Here is a 24331-nt window from a genome sequence, read left to right on the forward strand (position 1 = left end):
CAGTATGGGATGATAGAAGCACAACACCTGCCCAGGTAGATTTGACAGTATGGGATGATAGAAGCACAACACCTGCCCAGGTAGATTTGACAGTATGGGACGATAGAAACACAACACCTGTTCAGGTAGATTTGACAGTATGGGATGATAGAAACACAACACCTGCCAAGGTAGATTTGACAGTATGGGATGATAGAAACACAACACCTGTCAAGGTATATTTGACAGTATGGGATGATAGAAACACAACACCTGCCAAGGTAGATTTGACAGTATGGGATGATTGATTGAAACACAACACCTGCCCAGGTAGATTTGACAGTATGGGACAATAGAAACACAACTCCTGCCCGGGTAGATTTGACAGTATGGGACGATAGAAACACAACTCCTGCCCGGGTAGATTTGACAGTATGGGACGATAGAAACACAACACCTGCCCGGGTAGATTTGACATTATGGGATGATAGAAACACAACATCTGCCCAGGTGGATTTGATAGTATGGGATGATTGAAACACAACACCTGCCCAGGTAGATTTGACAGTATAGGACGATTGAAACACAACACCTGCCCAGGTAGATTTGACAGTATGGGACGATTGAAACACAACATCTGTCCAGGTAGATTTGATAGTATGGGATGATAGAGACAGTGCACCTGTCCAGCTAGATTTGACACTATGGGATGATAGAAACACAACACCTGCCCAGGTAGATTTGACAGTATGAACTGATTGGAACCCAATACCTGTCCAGGTTGATCTGCCAGTATCCTTCTGAGGAGACCGGGACCCAGTTCAGGCTTCCAGAGTAGTACGAAGGTTCGTATCCCCCGAATGTCACCACACTTCCAACAGCTGAATTCCTGAGTGAGGGAAAGAGAAAGCATTACTCAGGCATGTCATTGACTGTGGACAGGCCGGGGATGGACGAACGTGCAAAGGGGCAGAAGGCAACACTGGATATCAACGGAGCACTAACTCCCGGCGAAGGTCAAAGACCCAGTTCTTGTAAGCAACAATTCAACTAGAATCATCTGACAGCTTTTTGTCAATATTCTCTTAGTTTCTGACATTTGACTGTGAGCATTTTTCTATTCATCCATCTTTAGAATAACACCGTTGAGTCTCAGTTGGTCATCTGCTGGGAAGCGCGTGTCACTGAGACTCAGCCAAGGGACCATCATGTGATTAACACATCTTATGAATACCTAGCACTGGCACTAGACACTGATTTACTTCAACTATCCTTTAGTCAAATGGATTGTTCAGACTGATGTCAGGGTTGTCAGTAAAAGGATAGTCAATATAAAGCTGACTTTAGAGGTCCCTCACACCAAAGCTAAACTTGTTTTCACTTACAATCCTAAAATCAGTTTTGGGAAAACATTAGTTGAGGATTAAAGCAAAGTAACTCTTGGTGGAAGACAAGAAAGAACTGAATATTTCTCTAATTTTGAAAAAGGCAGCCGACGCTGGAGCCTTGCTAAGAACTAGCCTTTTGAAATCCATATTCTGGAGTATAAGGGGAAAGTGTCTTTAATTCATGCTTGAAATGAAGAAGGTCTGGCAGGAAGGCATGTGAGTGCGACGAGGCCCTCCTGAACTATATGGACTCTCTCGGCCATCCTGCAATGGACATTGAACCAATCACTCGGGGTGTGCGGTTCAGCAGCCATGAACTTACGTTACTGGAGGATCCCGGCCAATCAAGGAAGAGCTCTGTGCGTTGGACCACAACATTAATTTAATGTATCTCAGTTCTACTCACATCAGACTAAAAGACCAGAGAGCTGGACCACACCTGAGCTTGCACTTAGATATAAGGGTAAGGGTGTGAAAATAGACAAACTCAGTAAAAATGATTGGGGGGTCAACCAAAAATGAGCCTATAGTTTAGACCCTTCAGGAGCAGTAATCAATACTATTTGAGAGGTGATCAACAACTATAGGTTATTATCTAGCAGTAGTCTTGACCTGTAGTTGGATTTTGTGTCACATTGATCACTTCTGGTCTACCAGTAATTGATGTATCCAGTTGGCTTGTCCCGAACATTTATCACTTAAGATTAAACAGGAATAATTATTTCTGATTGGATTGTCTTAAAGATTGATTGCCTACGATGCACAAGTAATCAATACTTATTGATCAGCTGCACTGAGCAGTGGTCTTTCAGGGCTCATGAGTAAGTGATCCATCCGCTATAGCTGCCTTGCGTTGATCAGTTGTGGTCTACCAATAATCAAAACTTCTGGCTAGGATGCCTTGATCATTGACCTATGTATGTATGCTCTATGTATGGTTTTTCGAGCTGTGCATGAGCTTGGCCCTGTTTCCCTACAGGAAAGGTTCAGATGATATCTTCCCACAAGGCAGCTTCGCTCTTCCAGCACCGGCCTGTTGTCGATCCCTCGGTTTAAACGGGCCAGGCTTGGAGGAAGGGCTTTTTGCAGGGTTGGCGCTCGTCTTTGGAACCAGCTCCCTCAGAGCCTCAGATTAGTCAGCTCTCTGTTAGAATTCTGTAGGAACTTAAAAACTTGGCTTTATCCCAGGATTTAGACGGCATTCCCCTCCTTCTGCGACGACCAGTTCTACTCTGATCACGGATAGTTCTTCAGTCTGAAGCACCAGGATGCCCGTAGGGTGACAGTATGCGCTATACAAAAGCTAAAATCAATCAATTAATCAATCAATTGACCGGTTATGGGCCATTGATATTGACTACTTCTGTTCCTGTTTTCTGAACATTGATGAGGCATGGTCTATCCAGAACGCACCGCTGATGGACACCTGGTGCATCTAATCCCATAAGTAAAGGGGCCACACTACAAGTGACATTCACTGTGGCGTAAACCTGTGCTGGCTGATATGGAAGCAGCGAGTGATCAATAGTGGTGAAGACGGTCAGCTTTTTTATGGAGAACAGAAAATAATGTGCTGGAAACTATACTCTTCACCTGTGCTTTCATATGTATCTCTGGCCTCCTGCCTGTGGAGCAAGCTTCTCAAATCTATATGTCCGTTCACAAGTGTTCAGATGTGGTTTTGGAAACACTGAGTGGCGTATTTACAGAGGCCTGCACCACTGGAGCATCACTTGTTTGACGCTCCAGCAGTGCAGGCCTCTCAATCATGTCTATGAGGCCATGAAAAGCCACCCTGCTTGGCAGTGAGTGGCCTCATGTATATAGAGTAAGACAAAGCGGCACAAGTCGCTGCCTTGCTTTACTCTGCGTCAAGGAGATGTTCCATGGGTGTTGCGGTGGGTTTTCCCACACAGCACCCATGGATTTTGAAGCTGCCCCTGATTTACAAAATAATGTAAACCTCGGACAGCGCCAAAAGCTTACACCTCCCCAGAGCGGGCGTAAAGAGTATACATGTTTTATTTCTCCCTGTTGTTTCCTCTTTCCATGTGTGCTGCATTCTGCAGCATGCATTGAACAAGGAACATGCCTCGTGGATTGTTTTTTATAGGAAGTGGTCCGTTCCAGCACAAAAACAATCCTGTCAACAACGCAAAACACATCCACCAAGGTGCAAGAGTGCCTGTGTTGGCTCCAGGAACCAAATTGTTAGCTCGCTGGCTGACTGAAAGGACAGGAAGGCACCAAATTTCATATATACAGTGCATTCCTGCCCTTTCAAATTAGAGTAGGACAGCACAGCAAAAAGCCTTGCGGCGCTGCCGTACGCCAATACTTTGTAAATGAGGCCCTCAGTCTGTTACTTAATCCACTCCTGCCTACCCACTTAAACACATTTACAAAAAGAGTTAAACTTACACCTTTGGCTTACACATGAGTGTTTGTCCGCTGTGCAGTTGCATTGTTCAGGGCCTGGTTTCAGGTCTCTTTCCATGAAGATGCATCATGTGGCTTTGACACTCATTCTATAGAAACGGATGTATGACATTACAATGCATGCTTTTACCACGCATGCTTTTACATCGCAAGTTTTACAACGCATGCCTTTACAACGCATGCCTTTACAACGCATAGCGCTTTGGGGTGCTGGATAGTGAATAGTTTAATTTACTATTCCAACTCCAGTCCCAGTGGATAGTAGGGAAGGTGTTGGATAGTAAATTACATCTATTCCCTATCCTAGAGCGCCCCCCAGTTCAATGCGTTGTAATGGTTTGCGTTGTAAAAGTTGCGATGTAAAAGCATTGCGTGGTAAAAGTTGCGTTGTAAAGGATGTTTCCCTATAGAAACCCTTCAAGGTCACTCTAGGACTGCAGACAAACATACCATACTTACTGTGGCCTTCTATCTGCAACACCAGCCACCTGCTTGATTTTGTGGTATTTTGTGTGCTCTGGCAGGATCTCATTGAGTGGCTGTAGAAAGCTGGTCATTTCCCTTAAATTCAGTTGAAATATGTGCTACTCAAATTTTTCATAACTATTTATATAGAGAATTTGGAAAAGAATGATGGGTTCTGGGGATTACAGGTCTGATCAGTGACATTGATCCAATGGAGAAACATGTCCCAAAAAAATTGCATAATTTAACATAACTAAACAAATTTAAGGTACACAACAGACCTTCAACTTTACAACCTCTCAGATGGTGAGGTAATGAGGATACATATTTCACGCACATTAGGTCCACCGACCACATTGCCGGCTCTCAATTCAACATCAATATGTTGATGTCACCATTGAAGTAGACTGACTTACGAGCTGAGAAAGACGGAGAAGAGGTTCTGTGGTATCAGCTGCTCGTTCCACATGCTGTCGAAGACCGGGGTGACTCCGTCTGAAGAAATGCTGGGGTATCCCAGACCTAAGATCCCATCGAACTGCATGTAGTAGAAGAAGTCGGCTTCCGTCTCACTGAGGCCAAAGACCTGGTTAGTGACTGTGATCCCCTCAACCTGGAAGATGGAGGGAGATGAGATGTGGGCACAGTCCATGCAATGTCACAGGGCTTGAGGCATGAACAATGAAACTGGTTCAGAGGTGATGTTGAGAGGGAGAGTCTGAGTAAAGCTTTGAAAAGGACTTCAAGTTTCAAGTCACCTTCGAGTTGTCCACAGAGGACTATCTGTGCGAGAACGCTAAGAGTGCCCCCAATGAGCTCAGATTTGTAGTTAAATATGGAGGTGTTGGTAATAGCAGCCAACTTAAATACAAACAATCTCTTACAATAAATGTCACAAATGTTTGCCTACATGTAGATCAATAATTCCATTGATGAGCTATGGGTTTTCCGTATTCTATATCAGGGATCTAGTACCCCCTGCCATATAACATAAGGATATTGCAAGTCACCAGGAACTCCAATAATCATAAACAAGAATGAGGCCGAATGCCAAGTTCGATTTTTAAGATTGTGGAACTCCAAGGTGACTTGCAATATCCTTATCATATAGAGCAGGGGGTACTTTATCCCATATAATACATGATCACACCATCACCTTTCCACACAAACCACTTAAAACCTTAGTGTGTAGATCTTTCAGAAAAAAGACAGCATGTTTGCAAACTTGAGGAATAAAAATTGAACCTTTTGTGCAAAATTAAACACATCAAAAACCTGTTAGATAGTTGTTGCAAAATGATGTTAGAAAAAGTTCAACATGGGCCAGTTTAAAAAAAAAGCTGCGGTAACTTAGAATGTGTGGAATCATGAAGAAAGTTTCTAATATTTTTATAATTATCTATGGAATGAAAAAAAGCATGTTCTTTCTGCTAGTCATGGTAAACTAGAGAAAGAGAGCAGCAGAAACAAAAGCAACTCTGCATTTTTGTTGCTTTAAAACAGCTGCCCCTTGAGTTAAACTACTTTTCTCCTCGTCTGCTGGCTCTGGCAGCAGGAATCGAAACATCAGAACTCAATTGCAATACCTTAATACAGGCGAGTTCTGACATCTTTTCTTTATAATCGGTGACTGAGTGCATCACTAGTAGCCAATGATCAAGAAATTATAGACTTTGGTTTGTTTCTCTATATGGCTATGGAACTCCTCGGTGACCTGCAATATCCTTATAAAGTAAGGCAAGGGATGCTTTATTCCTTACATGTATATATATCACTCACTCAGAAAACAGTCCTATTAAACAAAAGACACAAATGGTAAGCTCATCTGTGCATCGGCTCAAAGGGGCCGAACAAACCACGTGTAAATCCTGTGTGTGGCCTTTTGGATCTAGAAAGTCACTTTCTGTACTCCAAACACTGACACTTTAGAATAGTTTCTGCTCTTGTTCAACATCTCAGAATCCTCCTTGCCAGACTCAGAGGACCATTTTTCTCAGAAATGATCCAAGAAACAGGGAAACAGCCTTTACCACAATGGCCGAACCACTCACTGCCGTTACTACACGGCGTTATAAATGAAAGCGTCCTTACCAAGCACTCCATTACCACACGTCGTTACAATGACATGCCTTAGGGAAAGCGGCATTGGACTTTAAAGTTCCACACTTTCCATACTGTTGCACAGACTGGAGTAGGGATAGTAAATTTATACCGGTCTAAAGTCCCGCGCTTTCCCTAAGGCACGAATTTGTAAAGATATGCGTGGTTCAGGAATGCCTGATAAAGACACGTTTGTTGTAAAGACTGCGGAGTAACTGCATGCATGGTAAAGGCGTGCGTTGTTCCAACATAGAACCCAAAAAGAAACCTTCATCTCCACCGAATGCGTTTACATCAGTGTGTGGGTTTCAGGAAGAGTTTGAAGACATTGGTTTTCTGCAAATTTGTTGAGCTTGATGAATGCCTCCACCTGCTCTTTTAGTCTTAAGCAGGAAACCGTTTTTTTTTTAATCGATACTTTCTACAACACACACGACAAACACCAGCTCAACAGGATGGTGATTGTAAGCAGGGTATTGCCAATGTAATCAATATGGAATCATATATCATTTGAGGTTAAATTCTGGGTCAGTCAAATCAACCACTGATTACTTGACCTAGGTCTTCTACCAAGTCTACCTTGGAGGATGGTGACCCGCCTTGACTTTTCATCAGGCATTGCCCCGCCCTGGGTCAGGCAGATGGCCGCTCACCCTCTTACCTGGACGGTGTCGGAGGCCAGGACTCCAGTCATGCTGCCGGTGCCGTAGGCAATGGAGAGGCTCTCGTTGATTGCATTGAAGGTGGAAGATGCCGCGGGGTTGAACACGTTGTGATTTGCTGTGGGGACAAAAGATTTCCTTTTGAGGATAAGCACTAAACAAGTCACATCATTTAAGGAATACAAATCTGTGTCCTCTTTGATGAATGCCTGGCTCGAAGATGAACCATTCCACTAGCCTGAAAATCTAACAAATGTATGATTAAGAAGGGGTCTTTTAAAATTTAGATGTGGGGTTAATCAGATCTTATCCTTTCAATCATAACGCTCCCTTTTAGAGAAGGATAGAATTTGTAAATGGGGTCCTAATGTAAAAGGGGATTTAATTCACGTCTTAGAAGATGTAACTGAGGTCAATTAAAAAAGAAAAAAGGAATTACAGAAAGTTAGCAAGCTCTAAACTTATTTTTTATTATGTGGTATTTGGATGTAGCTCAGCTTGCACTTTAAGGCAATTTTTTTTTCTGTAAATGAACTTTTAGCGAAGATTTTAGTATTTTATTGTATATACTAGATTTTACTTACCATGATTTTTGTCTGATTTCAATTCGAAATGTTTTACTAATGTACGAAAAATTGATACAAGGAGTTTTTTTCGCACAAATGTTTAACCCCTTGCATGCTCGGGACGGCCCCCGGCCATCATACTTCATGGTGGGCATGTGCGGATGACGGCAGTGGGCCGTCCGAATCCCTCCCACTATTCAAAAATGTGCGCCGCATGCAAGGGGTTACAAGATCAAGATCTAAATAAACAAATGTTTTGAATGACAACGTGACATCATTCCATGGCATTCTTATGGTGAACTAGTCCAGGGTCATCAGAAAGATAGAAACACACAATGTGATGGAACATAAGGCATGAACGTGTCTAGGTTTTAATAGGAGCACACTTGTGCCAGATGTGCAGAGACACCATGAATAACATATGGATTCCTGCTTGAGTGCTGGTGCTTGGGGTGGGAATCTGAGACTACTTGACAACTGAAGTTGTGTGTTAAAGTAATGTTGTGCAAACCGGATTTCTGAAGTATACATCCACCCAAAATGGCCTCTAAACTAGTGCCCTTTACCCCCCCCCCCCTCCCCCATTCCACCCCCCTCAGGATCACTTAAACACGTTTTAATATATTGTTGGTAACCGAAATACTCTTTAAACTTGTTAACATTTATAAACTAAACTTTTGTGTGATTCAAGTAATGTTTTGTTCTCATTGTTATTGTATTTCCTTTTTCCTTTTAACTGGTGCCATTTCGAATAGGACAGAGTTCTTCCCAGGGTGCAGACAATGTTATCTTCCTGACCCTTTTCATTTGTTTACCTGACCCTCTGCCTTTAACAACTCGTCCCAGTATTTTGAATCTCAATGCTGTTTGTGTTGTTTACCAGCACAACTGTCTTGTGGGGAAGTTCCAGTGCTTTATTTGAGGTTGTGGTGTCCGGGACTCGGCGCCACCACTTAATTGTCAACACTGGTGCTTATGACAGTCTGCCACAAGGTGGCGTAGTCAGGTTAATTTAGAGCTGACCACCACAACAGGTAATTATTAATTCAATATACATTAAAAATGACTATTTCCTGTCGCGCAAGCTATTCTTAGAGCTTTGGGGGCATGGAATTTCCAGAACTGCCACACTTGTAGGGTGTGATGGTTATTAGTTGTGTTGATACTTATATTGGCAGCCTGGCAGGAGCAATGTATGGTGCAAGCTGCAGTGGCCTCCTGGCAAGGGCCCTGACACTTATGTTTTGTACAAATTAAGCATTGGGAAGACCCCAAATTCTACCCCTCCAGACATGTGAACACACTTTGCGATGGATGATGTTGGTGTCAGTTGATTGGACGCTGGGGCACAGGGCTTTTTTTTGCATCCTTGAGTCCAAGGGAGAGGCGTCTACTGCTCATCTTGAATTCTGTCAGACCTTGTCTGCCCGCTCCACAGAGGTCCTTCATTCTGCAGTGAGTGACTGGAGTGTGGCTGTGTGACATGAGACATGTATGAGGCCTGCGGTGTATGAATAGGGTCACTCAAGGACTTTCTGCTTTCCCTGTCTTTTGAGTACACTGTATCCTGTTTCGGGCTGAAATATACATTCAGTCTACACATCTGCCCAGTAAACACAACTGGATAAAAGTGGGCTGGCTGCCTGTCCACAACCCTAGTCTGCCCAGCTACATTTCCCCTTATGGGGAGTGTGGCCTGTGATTTTTGAATGGTTTGATTTGAATGTTATAAAGCGCTTGATTGCCATAAGGCGTCTTAACGCTGCTTCTGAGGTGAGAGTACGAAGGTGAAAAGGAGCGGTGTTCGTTACCGGAAAGTCAAGTTTTTCAAGCCTTCCTGAAGGACCATAGATTTGGACTGTCCTTTTGAGTGATGCAGCACACATAGATAGAGGAATTAACAAGGAGAAACACAAATATTTCCCCTGGGGGTGTGTTTTTGGCACATTCCGAGGTGTACACCGTCTGGTAAATCTGGGAATACATCAAAATCCATGGGAGTTGCTTGGGAACACCCACACAATGCCCATGGATGGCCTACCTGGGGCAGAGTAACACAACGCAGAGAATTTACTTATTCCAGATTTTTGGAGCCACTCAAAGCCATGCAAAGTGGCTCTGTGTGACTTCAAAAATCTGACGTAAGGTTTGCATCACTCTTACACTATGTTGCGTGGTGCAAGGGCCCCACAAACTGGGTCATAAATATGGCCCTAAGTTTACGAGAACATTGCTCACTAATGTTCTTCTCTACCTGGCAGGCACTAAGATTGTGTGGGAACGGCTGGAGCTGCGGCTCCTCCTTAGAGGGCGAGGAACCGGTCTACCTTGTGAGACAGGGACTGCCCTTGGCTGGGAGCGACAAAGCCAGGTCCCCTGAGCCCCATGAGCAGGGATGACTTAAAGAAGGACTGCCCAGGAGCCAAGATTGCCTCCAGTCTAGAACACATCTCCTGCACCATTGCATCCGGATGTTTCGAGGATGTGTTCGAGACTGGAGGTTTATGCCTCCTCTGTCCCTTTACGCTGCCCCTGTGCACCTGTCCAACATTCTGGCTGTGATCGGTCACGTCCCAGGTCCAAGGATGCTCTATTCTCTTGGCTGTCTTTGCAGTCCTTATAGTAACTGCCCGCAATTTCCTTCTATACATACATTTTGTTCCAAAAGGTGGAGTGTTGGTGTGTGTGTGTGCGTGTGTGTGTCTCTGTTAGCCACCCTGTATTAGTCAGTTCTTGCTACAACCGATGCTCTGACTTTTTCGGCCATATATGTGGTTGGTTCCCAGCCAGGGAGTGGAGACATGAGCTAAGAGCCTATTCAGTCGACGCAGAGTTCTAAGGAGGCGCCTTCCAGAAGGAGTCACTCACTCTCAGTCACTCACACTCACTCTGCACTGTTTTGGACAGTCTTCAGTCTCTTTCTTGACTTCCTGAAGTGCACACTGGGATTTGAAGGAGGCCCTAACTTCATTTTGACGTAGGGCAGCGCAAAAAGCCATATTGCTGCGCTATGACCTACGCTGAAGTGAAAGAGCAAGAATGCACCGTATCCAATACAATCACTTCCTTTCCTTTCTGCCTGTGCTGGAGCATTTTGGGTAGCCTAGCGCAATTGCAGGCACCCTTGCACCGCACACCACGGTGCAAGTGCGCCTGTGTTGTCGGCAGGGTTGTTTTTGTGCAAGAAGAGGTACTTTCCTGCACAAGCACAATCCTACGAGGCGTTTTCCTCTTTCTAAGTGTGATGCAGAATTAAGAATGTGGCATAACACATCACTTGACATCCTACGGTAATGCTGCTGTTTACCAGATTGTGCAGATATTGAATAATAGTACAGGTCTGATGATCGATATGGTACTTACGGAATGGATAAGGTACTTACAGCATGAATAAGGTACTTACAGCATGAATCGCTGGTGCACTTGTTCGACGGGACCCAGAGGTTGGAGGACCCTGTGTCGAAGATGACGTTGAATTGCTGGGCGGGGGTCCCAATAGAGATGGCTCCGTAGTAGGACGACTGTGGAGGGGGGAGAGAGATGGGGACACACTGTTGTACTCAGCTACTTGTTCGAGTGGAATAAGATGACATCTACGCACGCACTCAGAGGACCCCTCCAGCTCCACCCTCATACACCTAGGAGGAATATAGCACGTTACAACGCGTGCTTTTCCCACACGATAGGTAACAACGCGGTCGTTACAACGACCGCATTGTTACCACACGTGGCATTACATCGCAAGTCGTTTCAACGACTTGTGCTAGATGGCACGCTGGACTTAGGAATAGTATAAATTACTATTCCTACTCCAGTTAGTGCAACAGCAGGGAAGGTGTTGGATTTAAAATGCAACACATTCGCTGGTGTTGCACGCCACCTAGCGCAAATCGTTGAAACGTCTTGCGATGTAAGGGCATGCGTGGTAACAACACGGTCATTGTAACGACTGCGTTGTTATGTACCTGCGTGGTATTGCCAGCCTTGTAAACGCTGTCTCCCCCTGGAAGGGATGCAGTGTGTGGTGCCTCGCTGAGGGTGGGACTGGAACCACAGATATGTCAGGGTCGGAGCAGTCCACCCTTTGGTCATTCTGGGTCTGTCCGTTGAGACAGTGCTCTGGGGCTGAAGGGGGTGTGAGGCGTCTGTTACCAGCGTCTTACAATAAACCGTCTTAAAGGCGATCCCTGTGGCGACCCCCCTTTACACAAGGCTTCTGTCCAGCTGTAGCCAGCACAGAGGCGAGGGCAAGGAGGGGGGGACATGTCGCTTCAGTGGAGGGGTTAAATGTCCTTATGCAGACACAATAGATCAGGGGTCTTCAAACTGGGGGGCGGGCTCAATGGATGAAGGGTAGGAGGGGTGCCAGGTTCCGGCCAAAATAAGCATTATGCTGATAGCAGAGCTTTAAGTGGGGGTTGGGGAGCAGCAGTAAGTGCCCAAGCCAGTAACTAACTATCGGAACTGAGCAATAGTAAGCCCCGGCACAAATTAAGGACTGTCAGGAAGGCTTCAACTGTCCTGGGGTTTAGACTTCCCTGACAAAGGATCTGCAAGCAAGCTTCAGAAGCAAAGACCCGGGGGAGGAGGGGGGCTGGGTGGAGGGGAGGAGGGGATGGGGACTTAGGGCTGAAGCTGCCTGTTTGTCCATGGTTTGCTAACCACATAGCCAGTGTGTCTGAGGTTAACTCCAACTGGTTCCATGAGGCTTTTTGGTAGGCCTGCTCCTAATACATCAAATAAGTCACTAGATTTAACAACTTCACAGCCAATAAAGCTTCAGCACTTCTATCTGAGGCCCCCATTGCCCACCTAACTGGCCCAGACACCCACAAGGAGCCCTCCTGACTGAAGAGCCCTTCCCGGCGCTCACTCGCACCCTGCCCTCCGGCGAGAACATACAGCATTACCCATCATGCTTTGCAGCCCGGGGTCTGCTGGGGGATACTCACGTCCATGTAGTTTGTCATGGGCTCGCTGGACGCCAGCGCGGCCAGCACAGGGGAGTACTTGCTAGCCGGGTTGATCTTGTGCTTCTTCAGGAATTCGCCCAGCTTGCCCTGCTCCCTCAGGTTCTCACGCAGAGACTTCTTTTTCTGGAGATGAACCCTGAAGAGAGCGGAAAAGAGAAAGGTAAGAGGCAAGAGAGAAAGAGTACAGATGGGGGGGGAACAGCACACGACATAGACCCCACGCAGCTCTCGACCCCACGCAGTTTGGGTTTCATGCAGGACGTAGCACGAAGCTGTCCCTCATCAAGGCCACGGAGAAGGTTAGAGCTGCGGTTGATCAGGGAGGGGTGGCTGTCCTGATTCTACTGGATCTGTCAGCAGCCTTCGATACGGTCCATCACGGTGTGCTGATGGACCATCTGTCGAAGGCGGGGGTGGAAGGGAGGGCCTGGAGCCTCCTGAAATCCTTCTTGGCCGACAGAATCCAAACAGTCGACCTGGGGCAGGACAAATCTAAACCGTTTGACCTCCCTTACGGGGTGCCGCAGGGGTCCTCCCAGAGCCCCACACTTTTTGATATTTATGTCAGCCCACTGGCGGCCTTGATAAGATCCTTCGGTCTGCAACTTACATCCTAAGCAGATGATACACAAATTGTATTGTCCATACAGAAAGGAACCCAAGATGATATGGCCTTGAGATGTCATGACTGTCTCGGGCTGGATGGCCTCCAATTCCCTAAAATTGAATGCAGGCAAGACCGAGGTCATTATATTTGGGAACAACCCCGATATCTGGACCCCTGACATGTGGCCTGAAGTTATGGGAAAGTAACCAGTGCCCTCAGGTAAAGCTAAAAATCTGGGTGTGATCATGGATGAGACCAGGTCGGGGACCAGGTTAGCGGAGCTGTATCGACCTGCTTCTATATCCTTAGGATATTGGGAAAAATCCATTTTTTTCTTACAGCCGATGGCTTCAGGACAGCAGTCTCAGCCCTCATTTTGTCACGCTTAGACTAATGCAACAGTTTGTACTTGAATTTGAAAAAAACATATGTACAGACTACAGCTTGTACAAAATGCAGCAGCGAGACTGCTAATAGGCATACCAAGGTTTGCCTCTGTACAAGACGGACTCTGGCAACTGCATTGGCTGCCAGTAACAAGACGAGCACAATTTAAAGCTCTATGCACGGTCTTAAAAGCACTGAGGGGCAGTGGCCCAAAGTTTTTGAGCAGGTGCTTTGAATGGTATGTTCCGGGTAGAGTGTTGTGCTCCTCCGAAGGTAGATTAGTAGCTGTGCCCCGAATAAAAAAGGCTAGTTGGGGAGGCAACAGCTTTTCCTACTGTGCGGCGAAAGCCTGGAATAGCCTGCCGACGCATCTCAGGAATGCCTCAGAGCTCCCTTCTTTTAGAAAGGGGCTGAAGACGTGGGCCCGATTCACAGAATGAACTTAAGACTAAATCCTAAACTTACTACTATTTGGTATTCACAGAATGCACTTACTACTTTCGGGATTCACAAAGTGAACTTACTACTTTCGGGATTCACAGAATGAACTTACTACTTTGAGTAGCGTGTAGAGTGTAGCGCCAGGTCAGCCTTGGGTATAAGTGCGCTTTATAAGCTCCTAATAATAATAATAATAATAATAATAATAATAATGAGAAACATGAGTGAGGGAGAGAAAGACAAAAGAGTGGGATGGAAAGTAGAAGAGAGAACAAACGGAGCAGAGGGCTATGGTATTTAGAGTGAGAATAATTGAATTTGTAATAGAAAGAAAAGAGAGAGCAAGAAACGAGAAATAGGTAAGTCAGGAGAGAGGCAGATATAGGCAGAAATATTAGAGCTATGGAAAAAACAAACAGAAAGCCTAGACTAGAGTAAGAGAATGTGTGTTTGAAAAAGAGACAGGCAATAAGCAAGACAGAGGCAGAGCCATCGAAAAAGAGAAAGAGACAGTGACGGGCAGAAAGACTCAAGAGATGGGCACACAGGGAGGAGAGCACAACATGGCGTGTATTGGTAAAGCGCACGTTCACCCCGCAGGGCATCCAGGCGCTGAGTGACAGATGTGTATTGTTACCCACCTTTTATCGACCTCAGAAGGATAAGTGGACTGGCTGGGATTTAAACATGAGGTTAAACACAGGTGCCTACAGTGGGAGCATTGAGCCACTGGGCCCGGCTGAGCAGAGAGAGGGGCGAATGAAGCAAGAGGCATAGAGACAGAAAGAAAAAGAGAGAGAAAAGGGAGTAGTCATATTCAGGCAGTGGTGCTGGAACCATGTTCACAGAAGGGGGAGGGGGCTGCCATCAGTGGCAAGTCGCAGAAGTCACTGGTCACACCAAGAACAAGTGCAACAAATGACCACCCCCATTCCCCAGGAGAGTGGGCAGGGTGTGGGGTGCAGCTGGTGGGACCCCCACACACACTACTACTTCCAGCACTTATGTAATCAGGCAACACAAGTGGGAGTAAGTTACAGACAGAGAGCGGTAGATCTGCAGAGAATTCTAGATTTGACAAACCCTCTTGTGACAATAGCTTCTCCTTTGCACACATTGGACATTTTTCCAGCACAGTGGCCCAGGGCCGACCACAGATTCTGTTACTAAAGTGTGGGACCCTCCAACGCCAACATGGCCACCATCTGTTCATTCCTCCCTACCAATATCCAGCCAGGCCTGTTACTGGTGGAGCAGATGCACCTGACATGAGACTCTCTTCCTGGGTTTGAGTGACACATTGGGGACTCTGAACAGAGACTCTCATCCTGGATTTGAGTGTCTTTTGGGGGACTCTGTCGGGCAACGTTTGGTGATATGGAATATTGTTACCGTTTAACACCTTAAGAGCATAAAATTGCATATGGTGATATTATTAGAAAGATATTTGTGTTCCCTGATGAAGTCCTTGTTGAAGGGCGAAACGTGTTGGCTGGGCTGAATGTTCAATATGTGAAGAATTACTTTTTTGAAAATTCACCTCAAAGTCTATTCATGAGTTTATAAACTAAATGGAAGACTCTCTGTACCTATCAGGATGGACTTTGATCTGATTAAATTCTCTTCTTGTCCTATTCCAATGCCCCAGTGGTTATTTGGAGAGGACTCCCTATTCTGTTCTTAAAGCTTTTATACAGTCACCACATCCGCACCTCCTCTCCTGGGATAATGGATCTCTTATAGGACCCTTACCTCAAAGGATATCCCAAAACCTCGAGGAGAAAATCAACACCTCTTTTGAGTCCTCCGAGTTCTTGAAGTGAACACTAGCCACACCGTGGGCCTCGGGGTCCCAGAACAATAGAGATGTGTACCTAAGGGTGGAACAGGAGGAGTGGTAGGGATCAGTGTATGCGGTGTTGAAGATGAGAGCAGACCCCAGGATCCCAGATAGAGGGGGGGCTACAGAGTTCAACCACAAGAGGGGACCTCAATGGAAGAGCTGGGGCCACATCGCGGACTGTGGTAGAGACATTTACATAGGGGTTCATGCCTGAAGGCAAGATGGAAGATGGCTCATTGGGTAGAGGCAAGTTGGAAGATGGCTCACTGGGGAAGGAGACAAGATGGAAGATGGCACACTGGGGGAGGAGACAAGATGGAAGATGGCTCATTGGGGGAGGAGACAAGATGGAAGATGGCTCACTGGGGGAGGAGACAAGATGGAAGATGGCTCACTGGGGAAGGAGACAAGATGGAAGATGGCACACTGGGGGAGGAGACAAGATGGAAGATGGCACACTGGGGGAGGAGACAAGATGGAAGATGGCACACTGGGGGAGGAGACAAGATGGAAGATGGCTCACTGGGGAGGAGACAAGATGGAAGATGGCTCACTGGGGAAGGAGACAAGATGGAAGATGGCAAACTGGGGGAGGAGACAAGATGGATGATTGCTAACTGAGGGAGGAGACAAGATAGAAGATGGCACACTGGGGGAGGAGACAAGATGGAAGATAGCACACTGGGGGAGGAGAGAAGATGGAAGATGGCTCACTGAGGGAGGAGAGATGGAATATGGCTCACTGGGGTCGAGGTGAGATGGAATATGGCTCACTGGAGAAGGAGGAGAGATGGAATATGGCTCACTGGGGGAGAAGACAAGCAGGTAGGCAGCTCACTGGCCTGGCTGAGACGGTTTTATTTTTGCGAGATCAGAGGTTATCTCTTTGAAGTGCTTAGAAGGGGGGGGGGGTCAGCTGAAACGCCTCCCCTGTTCACTCTCCCCCTGAGTTCAATGGAAAGCGCGCCTGTGTTTACTTTAGCAGCAGCTTCAAATGCGCGTGTGTCACACGAGGGGCGGGTTCAAGCCACATCAGTGTGAATAAACACCACACTGGGCTGGGCACCAGTTGACACCAGGGTGACGTTTAAAAGCCTAATTTACAAGCACAAGTTCATTCAGAGACTAGTGGCAGCACACAGGACAGGAACCAGGGAGAGGGAGAGAGAGAGAGAGGAAGAGAGAGAGAGAAAAAGAGAGAGAGAGAGAGAGAGAAAGAGAAAGAGAGAAAGAGAAAGAGAGAAAGAGAGAGAAAGAGAGAGAAAGAGAGAGAAAGTAAGAGGAACAGCAGCAGACAGAGAGAGCATAAAAGAGGGTGAGGGACAGTGGGAGAGAGAGAAAGTGAGAGGGAGAGTGGCAGACAGAGAGAGCACAGAAGAGGAGGATACAGAGTGGGGAGAGAGGAATGAAGAGAGAGGGAGAGAGGAGTTGGGACCTGTCCTGTGGTGTCCTGTGGTGTGCTGTGGTGTCCTGTGGTGTGCTGTGGTGGGCTGTGGTGGGCTGTGGTGTCCTGTGGTGTCCTGTGGTGGGCTGTGGTGTGCTGTGGTGTGCTGTGGTGGGCTGTGGTGTGCGTTGCATGGGAGGGACAATAAACGGGTTTGTGTAAAGAAGAATCAATTGTCTCCAGCTCTGCTGTGTTGATTGTTTAATCGTGGTGAGGTTCATAAGAATGACCCTGGGGTTCCCCGCTGCATGTGTGTGAGTGTGTAACAGCCCTCTGTCTCTGCTTGTGTGAGTGACCGTGCCTAGTCGTCAGGAGAGATGCGTGGACGCTCCTGGTTTGTGTGGTGTCCACTCCCGCCACAAGAAGACTGACATAGACCTACTTCTATATCATGGAAGTCTCGCCTTGAAGAGGGTCCCTCATCCTGTCATGAGCCGTGGAGGGCTCGAGAAGGTAGGGGGGCAGTCGAACCAGCGATCGAAGCCCTCACCCCCCATGAAGAAGGTTTTCGAGACCCTTGGATGGGGCAGGGTCGGCCGCCTCGGACCCTGGTTCCTGGCAGATGACCCTCAAAGGCAACATTTCGAGTCTGGAAATGTGAATATTAGGGGCCACATTCATGGGATTTTGGCGTAGGGCAGCGCCTTCCTACGCCACAGTGAGAGGGCAGGAATGCACCGTATTTATGCAATAGAGTGACATCCTGTCCTTCCTCCCTGTGCTGGCGCCGCTTCGGTAGCCTTCGCCAACCTAGGCACCCCTGCGCCATGATGCAAAGGTGCCCCCGTTGCATGCTGGATTTTGCAGGGGCACTTTCCCCTGCTAAACAATCCCACAAGGCTATTTCCTCTTTCTATGTGTGCTGTCTCTACAAGGAGAAAACGAAGAGAAAGAAACATATTTTTCCTTGTTGCACAGCATCTCGGGAGGCGTAAGGATTTGCCACTCACTCAGGTTTACATCACTTTGTAAATCTGAGGCAGTGCCAAAATCCATGGGTGTTGCGTGGGAACTCCGGTTGTATGACGTTACAACGCATACTTTTACAACGCATACCTTTACAACGCATTTTTTACAACGCAACATCCATTACATCGCATTCCATTACAACACATGCCATTACAACGAATTTTTAAAAACTACCTTTACAACGCATTCCATTACAACGCATACTACCTTTACAATGCATACCATTACAACGCATACCATTACAATGCATGTATGGTAAGTATTGGATAGTGTAGGGGTAAAAATTACTATTCTAACTCAAGGGGGTGCAACAGTAGGGTAAATGTTGGATGGTAATGGTATGCGTTTTAATGGTATGCATTTTAATGGTATGCGTTGTAATGACAAGCGTTGTAATGGTATGCGTTGTAGTGTCATGCGTTGTAATGGTTGTGTTGTAATGGCATGCTATGTAATTGATGTTGCGTTGTAAAAGTTACGTTGTAAAGGTTGTTTCCCGGGAACTCCCAGCGCAAGGCCCATGGAACGTCTCCTGGGCACAGCGTAAGACAACGCAGCGATTTGCACTGCAATGCCTTACTCATGAGTTATGAGGCCACTTAACGTCACGCAGGGTCGCTTTGCGTGGCTTCATAAATCAGATTGAGAGCCTGTGTCACGCATGTACCACATTATGTGGTGCAAAAGTGAGGCAGGGCCCTCATAAATTGGCCCCTAGGATTTGAGTCACCGATCATCGTTAATACTCACTTTATCAGGCACTCGGTCACCGCCACCAGCGAGAGAAGGAGCAACCACTTCATGGCTCTTGTCGTTGCCTCAAGGTACACAAGACGAAGGAAGGCGACTTCTGCTGCGTGATCCCCAGAGTCAGGGGCTCCTTATATACCACAGAGCTCTGACTCCTGCTCACACCACTTACAAAGCCCAAAGAGAACGGTAAATAGGAGAAGCAAACATCTCACCCAGCGCTTTGTCATGGTCCACACCTAGACTCTTATCATTTCTAAGTTCTTGTGATGTTGAGAAACGCACACTTTCCATTATAGGCATAACTCCACGCGCGCGACCTTTGACATAGGGTGTGCTTGAATGCACGAGATCCATCACCTAATGCTCTATGTGCACACGGAGAAACCAAACATGCCTATGGCCCGCGGCGAGAGTGCTTTGTGGCGGCACGTCATATATTCTTGAAATTAGATTACACTAAAACTCAATGGGTGTCTTCTTAGGTTCAGGAAGGATTATCTCTGCTGGGTTCATTGTAGCTTGTGTTGCTTTGATGTTAGGTTATTTGTCTCATTCAAATCCACGTCACTCTCAGAGTACACTAGCCAGGAAGGTTCCACAATGCTTTCATTCATGTACATCTTTGTGTGAAGTGTTTGTATTGACCATTCCAGGACAAAGCCTCTATGAAAGGTCTTTCAAGACCAATCACATTCTATCCTCCTTTGAGAAACGACCACTTTCAGAAACCTGCACTTCACCGCGGGCTCACTTCCCTCCTTAAACAAGCCAGGGTGCCTAAGGTGTGTCCTGGCCGTACGAACCAGCCCATGGGGAGTCAAATGCCAGAACACAAGTTCATTGGCAAAGCACCACGCCAACTATGGGTCAACGTTTGACAATCCAGGTGGACCCACGCACAGGGTCAAAGTCAATGATACCGTCAACAAGGTGTTAAAAGGGTACTTATGTTCTGAGACTAGTTCCACGTCATCCCTCCTGGTCTGGGTTCTGAGACTGGTTCTCCTCCATGTCTAAGGGTCTGGTTTCTGCAACTGGTTGCATGCCATTTCTCAGGGTTTTGGTTCTGAGACTGGTTCCAAGCCATATCTCAGGTTCTGGGTTTTGGTTCTGAGACTGGTTCCAAGCCATATCTCAGGTTCTGGGTTTTGGTTCTGAGACTGGTTCCTCGTCATCTCTCAAGTTTTGGGTTCTCAGACTGGTTCCACGTCATCTCTCAGGTTTTGGGTTCTGAGGCTAGATCCAAGCCACCTCACAGGTTCTGGGTTCTGAGAGTGGTTCCACTTCATCACTCCGGGTCTGGGTTTTGACACTGGTTCAACGTCATCTCTCCAGGTTTGGATTCTGAGACTTGTTCCACATCATCTGTTCGGGTTGAGTCAGAGAACAGTTCCTCTTTATCTCTCAGGACCTTGGTTCTGAGACTGATTCAACATCATCTCTCCATGTCTGGATTCTGAGACTGGTTCCACGTCATCTCTCAGGTTCTGGGTTCTGAGACTAGTTTCACGTCATGTCTCTGGGTTCTGTAACTGGTTCCACTTTAGCTCTCCTGGTCTGGGTCTAAGGCTCACCCCACATCATCTCTCAGATTCTGAGACTGGTTCCATATCATCTTTCCAGGTGTGGATTCTGAGACTGGTTCTACGTCATCTCCCTGGGTGTGGATTCTGAGATTTGTTCAACAATATCTCCCAAGTTCTGGGTTCTGATACTGACCCCATATTATCTCCCAGGTTCCATGCCATCTCTCTGAGCCTGGATTCTAAGATTGGTTCCAAGTCATCTCTGTGTGGCTGGCCCCATGTCACGTCACAGGTTCTGCACTCTGAGAGCGGTTCCATGCCATCTCTATGGGTCTGGATATGAGACTGGTTGTATATTATCTCGCAGGCGCTGGGCAGAGAATAGTCCCACATCATCTCGCCGGGTCTGGATTCTGACACTGGTTCCATTTCACCTCCTAGGCTCTGAGACTGGTTACATGCCCTCTCACAAGTTCTGGTTTCTGAGTCTTGTGCCACATAATCTCTCAGGTTCTGGGATCACGGACTGACTCCACTTCATTTCTCAGGTTATGGATTCACGGACTAGCTCCATGTCATCTCTCAGGTACTGGGTTCTAAGACTAGTTCTACATCATCTCTCAGGTTCTGATTTCTGAGAGTGGCTCTGCGTAATCTCTCAGGCTCTGAAACTGGTTCCACGTCATGTCTCCGGTTCTGGGTTCACAGACTGGTCGCACATAATCTCTCAGGTTCTGGGCTCTAAGACTAGCTCAACGTCATCGCTCAGTTTTTGGTTCGGGGACTAGTCCCCCATCATCTCTTAGGGTCCGGGACTGGCTCCACCTCTTGTGTCAGCTTCTGGGTTCTGAGACTGGCTCTGTGTCATCTCTCAGGTTCTGTGACTGGCTTGGACATGTCCCAGTGTCCCCGGCCTTTGCGTAGATATTGAAGTGATTGACCAGAGTGCCCAGAGATAGGACTTGGATACTTTAAGAGAGACAGGATTGCACCTGGTTCAGGTCAATCTTTAGGACGCTTGTTTTTGCAGGTGTTTGATGAGCACTCTATGGCCAGTGGTGGCAGTGGGGCTTTGAAGCCTAGCACGCTTGAAACCATAGGCAACTTTGTGCACTTTGTATGAAAACTCTCCCTTTTTCACTGCTATGTAAGCTTGAAACTTTGCATGAAAAATTCCAATCTTTCACTGCTATGTAAAGAGTCCAGCAGCTTCATCAGAACTAGGAGCAGGGTTTTCACTAAGACCCAGTTGCATCCTCGCTGCTCCTCCAGTGAATTCCAATGGCTCTCTGTGACTTCAAAGAGCTCTTCCTAAAGGCCATATGTTCATCCAACCGCTGTCATCATATTGGTCCATAACCTCCTCCAATGGCTGCAGGAGATGCTGTGCCTCAGACCCACCTGTGAATTCCTCATACAACCGCGTGTGCTGTAACAACCTCAAACATCAGACCCAACAGACAGGCTCCTGCCCAGCGCTAGACCTGACCGGGGCTATTGCGCATGGTTTGCCCACTCACCAGCCTCACGTCATCAGAGTGGTCATTGGCCATACCCTGTGGTATTAAAATGATATCATCTTTAATCGTGCCCCTAATAGCTGAGGTAGAGCCTGCGATAGTTAGACCAGAATGGGGTCATTGCAGGTGATATGAATGCGTCCTGGGGCCTCTGCAGCAAATGACCAACAGGATGGAGACATGCAAGGCACAGCTCAGGGTAGTGTAGTGCGCTGCACAGCTGGACTCCGCGTCTTGGTGAGAAGTCAGCCATGGGTGGTGTTCATCCTCTGCCAAGCACTGACAGGTTGGGACAGACTTGACATCAGGCAACTAGAGTCCAGAGAAAGTAAATGTCTTGGTAGAATCACAGTGCAGAGTAGCGACTTCAATAGAAAGGCTTCATCGCTGGCGGGAAGCCGAGCTCAGCCTTGGTGCTGAAGAGAAGGAGGTGAGTTATGGAGGTGCCATGTATGGTAACCTGTCAGGTGAGGGGGCACAGGGCATGAATGGACTGTGGGGCCACATCCGTGGTGGTTGGGGTTGTTTACCACCAGTACCTTGGGGTGCCTCATGTCGCGGCTCTGCAGACTGTGCCAAGTGCACCCTTCACCTGCACCTAACTATCATGGCACCGAAGGCGAGCAGAAAAGGCTTCTCAAGGAGGCAGTGAAGGCGGCACAGACTCAGAACTCAACAATCAAACAACAGACTCCATAACTCACTGTCCTGTCCACTTCTTGAATGTTTTTAAAGACACAAATACACTTTTAATAAAGTAACTACAATAGGTATGATATACTATACAACCAGATAGACTAACTTTAAATTATTTCTACCCCAGACCTATAATGAGGTGTGCGATGGGTGCTGAATACTGCACCCCCAGCACCCTCCTACCGGCACAACACTGTCCAGGACTGTCCTGCCCGCAAGTTGAGTTTAGGCATAGGTGCAAGTTTCACTATGCGGTCACCGCTAGGTAACCACCGGATTATTCCTACAGTCATTTATCTCAAAGTAGTCTTCCAGACGTAGAGAAATCCTTATTCCAACTGGGCGTTGCTCATATTTACAGTGTCTCGGTCTCTGGAGGCCATGGCTTGCGTTTACCTACTCAGCTGAGGGTGCAGCTTGGCGGGCGCAGCTTGGCGGGCGCTGGAGGTGTGCATGTTGGCATACACCATAGAAGACTTCGGTGGTATGACTTCGGCCCTGGTAGCTGTCCTGCTCCTTTCTCTTCTGGACCCCTTCATGGATGGTCTTGGCAGGATGAACCGGTGAGTGCTTGCCTTCAGCCATTTCAGCCCTGGGGCCGCTCGACCTTGGCAGATGTCTCCTCTGGGCCAGGGAAGATGTTTCTTCTTTGGTGCTGAGGGGTCGTCTGAAGTTTTGCAGCCCATGGGCAGCAGCACTGGTCCTGTAAGGTGCAAGTGTCAGGTGGCACCGGGTGATTCAGATGCTCTTCTTCTCACAGTTCACCACTTGAACCTCGCTCTGAGACTGAATGGGACCCCGCAACACTTGTCTGTCCCAGCCGCACTCCCACTGGCTGGAGAGCTTCTTGTGGGATTCTAGGCGCAAGGCGGACACACAGCTGCTCCACCTTGTAGTAGGCATCAGATGAAGTCCCCTCACCTCCAAGAGAATGGCTGTCTGACTGTCACCAACCCCACCAGCCAAGCAGATCTTCGAGTAATACAAGGAGCACCCCTTTTTTTGGTCAAGAAGAGCTTGGAACCACGACTGCGTTGGGTGGTCTGGGTCCCGCTTTTATGCTACATTTACAGACAGGGGATAAGAAACCATTGCCTGAGGTCCTAGTACCTTTTGAGGTGGTTCTCTTTCAAATGTGGTTTCCAGGCTGTAGTGCAGACACAGCCTTTGTGCAAGGTGATGGATCTCAGAGCAGGAAGTGAGGATGCTAGCCCCAATCAGGAGCATCCAAAACATGGCCACAATGAAGTGTGAAGACGTTGCACCTGGATGTCATCAGCCTTCCTGAAGCAGTAATCAGGGACAGACGAAAGGGCGGGCCTTGACTGGAAACCTTACTGCACTCAGCAAGAGAATCTGCAGACTGATTCCCCTCATCCCCTCCATCAACAAAACGGCAGGAATGTCTAAAAGATCCCCTCTGAGGTTGTAATAGTAGGGCTGTCTCCATCCTGCCTCAATTCAGGGCTTGAGTTTGCACCATCTGGCTGCAGGAAAGGAAGCAATACACTTCCACTGTCTTCATCCATCCTCCTCTTGGGACATTTCTTAACCAGGCCCATTTAAAATAGAT

The 24331-nt window shown here is 47.2% G+C and overlaps 1 protein-coding gene across 1 annotated transcript in view; it reads right to left on the reverse strand.

Moving 5' to 3' along the window:
• Positions 1 to 19167, reverse strand: part of LOC144773635 (pepsin A-like) — a 43327-nt gene extending 24160 nt beyond the window's left edge. Inside the window, exons 1-6 of the mRNA XM_078658783.1 lie at positions 19014 to 19167; positions 12552 to 12708; positions 11003 to 11120; positions 7033 to 7151; positions 4688 to 4884; positions 752 to 868 (exon numbers count right to left, since the gene is read on the reverse strand). Coding sequence (XP_078514909.1) covers positions 752 to 868; positions 4688 to 4884; positions 7033 to 7151; positions 11003 to 11120; positions 12552 to 12708; positions 19014 to 19066 — 761 coding nt within the window. The 5' untranslated portion in view covers positions 19067 to 19167. The remainder of the gene's footprint in view (positions 1 to 751; positions 869 to 4687; positions 4885 to 7032; positions 7152 to 11002; positions 11121 to 12551; positions 12709 to 19013) is intronic.
• Between the last annotated feature and the right edge of the window lie 5164 nt (positions 19168 to 24331).

The sequence above is a fragment of the Lissotriton helveticus genome, chromosome 8 (assembly GCF_964261635.1).
Source record: "Lissotriton helveticus chromosome 8, aLisHel1.1, whole genome shotgun sequence".
NCBI classification, from domain to species: Eukaryota; Metazoa; Chordata; class Amphibia; order Caudata; family Salamandridae; genus Lissotriton; species Lissotriton helveticus.